Source organism: Ruditapes philippinarum, unplaced genomic scaffold (genome assembly GCF_026571515.1).
Source record: "Ruditapes philippinarum isolate M1 unplaced genomic scaffold, ASM2657151v2 ctg727_1_1_1_1, whole genome shotgun sequence".
Lineage (NCBI taxonomy): Eukaryota > Metazoa > Mollusca > Bivalvia > Venerida > Veneridae > Ruditapes > Ruditapes philippinarum.
This window is the reverse complement of record NW_026855530.1, coordinates 133675-136057: the sequence shown is the minus strand read 5'-3', so window position 1 is coordinate 136057 and position 2383 is coordinate 133675. Positions and strand designations below refer to the sequence as shown.

Genomic DNA, 2383 nt, shown 5'->3' with positions numbered 1-2383 from the left:
TCTGTACCTGTCCAGCTATGAATTTGCAAGGGAGATTGCCGTATCAAAATACAAAATTTGCTCACAGTATAACCTGACTGAAGTGTCTACAGATTGGTCTGATTCTATACTGAGATCATTTCCGTTTCCAGCAAGTTAACGAATAATCTTCTGAAAATTTGTGCTAATATATTTGTTTTATTCGAACAAATTTGTCAACAAGAAGGACTTTAACCTTTACACAGAAATAAAGGAGTTTTAAGTTGTTATTTTTTTTACAAATTCAAGATTTAATATATTTGCCTAAACGGCTTTCATTCGGATTTTTCATATTTTATAACAGTCCAAAAAAATGTATGATCAATATTGATTTTGTGGCCTCTTTTTCAGGATGACAAATTAAGACGGAGGATGAGTCGTACAATATACCTCGGCGTTGTTTATGCCATAGGAATCCTTCTTTTAGGTAGATATTTCAAAGGATGGTCACAGATTCAGAAAGCTCGGCATGTTGAATATTTCAAAGAGGATAATCAGAATCGTGTCGCTGAAGCAAAGTCAGTGTTATCCAATATGAAAACGTTGAACGGAAAAGAAAACATTATAGGTAACGAAAAGAAACCAAGAATGAATAAGTTTTCAGAAAACAACGAGCACACGTGTGTGCTTGCTATCAATATAATAACTTTATCACGAGAGAACAATCTTACAGAGACCGAACCGCCTCATTACCTTTTACAAACAGTTGCAGCTTTAATCAAACTTATCAATAGATTAGATCAAAACTATTTCCAGATATATCTAAGTATTTGCAATGTGGACCTTAACCCAGAAACATATGTTGATATGAATTATATTCCGGAATGGATTACAATTTTTCAACGGGATAAAGAAAAGCGAGAAAGTTTTAAAAACCGGTACGAGAAAGAGCGTGAAGATTATGTGTTTTGTATGAAAAATGTTTTGGAACAGAATTCGTCATTTTTATTAATCCTGGAAGATGATACATTGCCTCATCAAGACTTGTTTAGCGTAATGAAAAAAGAACTGTTTGAAAATGATCAATGCGAACTGAAGAAAGATAAATTCAAAGACCTGTTTTACGTTAAACTTCATACAAATTCATGGGATTTGAATTTTGTTAGATTATGGCGCTGGACAAAATTCTTATTCTTTACAGGTTTTGATCTAGGAAAAGTGTTTGAACTTATGATAATAACATTGTTCCTGGACGTGTTAATTATAGTAGCGTTAAAGAAATATTCAAAACTGCGACTATCATATCATATGTTTTTTATACTTTTCATTTATATTGCATGGGTTCTCAATGTTATAGGACGTCAAAATATAAGTATTGTATGGAGATATATTTTAGGAATAACTCATGAAATGTCTGATGCTACTGGTGGAAGCTTAGTAGCTGCGTTCTATCCACGTGCTAGTGCTGAGGCAACTGTTCAATATCTTAATTCAGTTGAATGTGACAAAAGTTATCCAAAAGATGTAGCTTTGAATAGGTTGGCCAGAAAACATTGGCAACAATTACTTTTAATTGAACCACCCTTATTTACTCATATGGGATACCATTCGACAAAAGGACATACAGCATACTAAACTGCGGTTTTTGTTATATCTATTTATTAAACAGCCGCCTCTATGCTAAAAAAGACATAACATTACAAATTGATGCTGTATACTAATTAAATGCATACATCGACAAGATAGAATATAAATAATTATGTTAAAAAATCAAATTATATTTAAAAGCAAGGGAAAAAGAATCTTTGTACATTGTATTTTTTCTGTGATTTTGAATTTATTTGTTTCTAGCACATTGCCTATAGACAACGAATAAACACCTAAGAAATTAACATGAAGTTTTATATGAGTATATTATGTTTATATAATATGACTATATGAGTATATATAACAAGGAATAGATTTGTTTACGTATAAATGAATCAATTTGTATACCTAACGAAAAAACAACGATGTGTATTTTTAATATTCATGACTATGTATATTTCATTCATTGTATTTTTCAAATTAATCATTATTTTGATTAAAACCTAGTTATGACCTGTACGTTTATAAATCATTTAGTACATTATTGAACTTTTTTGTGGAAGTTCTATTTATAATTGAGAAGAATCTAAAAGAAACTAGCTTGTTAAGGTTTGTGTCAGAAACATCCCTGTAAATATAAAAAAATGAGCATTGCTTCAAAGTCTATCTTTATGTGGGGTCTTCATGTGGACGTATTTTAGATATGATTTAAGTAGACTCATTAAGTTACAACCATACCTCTTAGAATTATATTTAAACATACTTATTCAACTACTTAACAATTGTTGGAATATAATGCTTAAAGTTATTCTGGACATTTGTGAGAAAATATAACAAA

General features: G+C 30.4%; 1 protein-coding gene across 1 annotated transcript; it reads left to right on the top strand.

Moving 5' to 3' along the window:
* Positions 1-348: 348 nt before the first annotated feature.
* On the top strand, positions 349-1850 carry LOC132743649 (post-GPI attachment to proteins factor 4-like). The gene has a single exon (XM_060732202.1). It carries the CDS (start codon positions 391-393, stop codon positions 1591-1593), a length of 1203 nt encoding a protein of 400 aa, XP_060588185.1. The 5' UTR covers positions 349-390; the 3' UTR covers positions 1594-1850.
* The last annotated feature ends 533 nt before the right edge of the window (positions 1851-2383 follow it).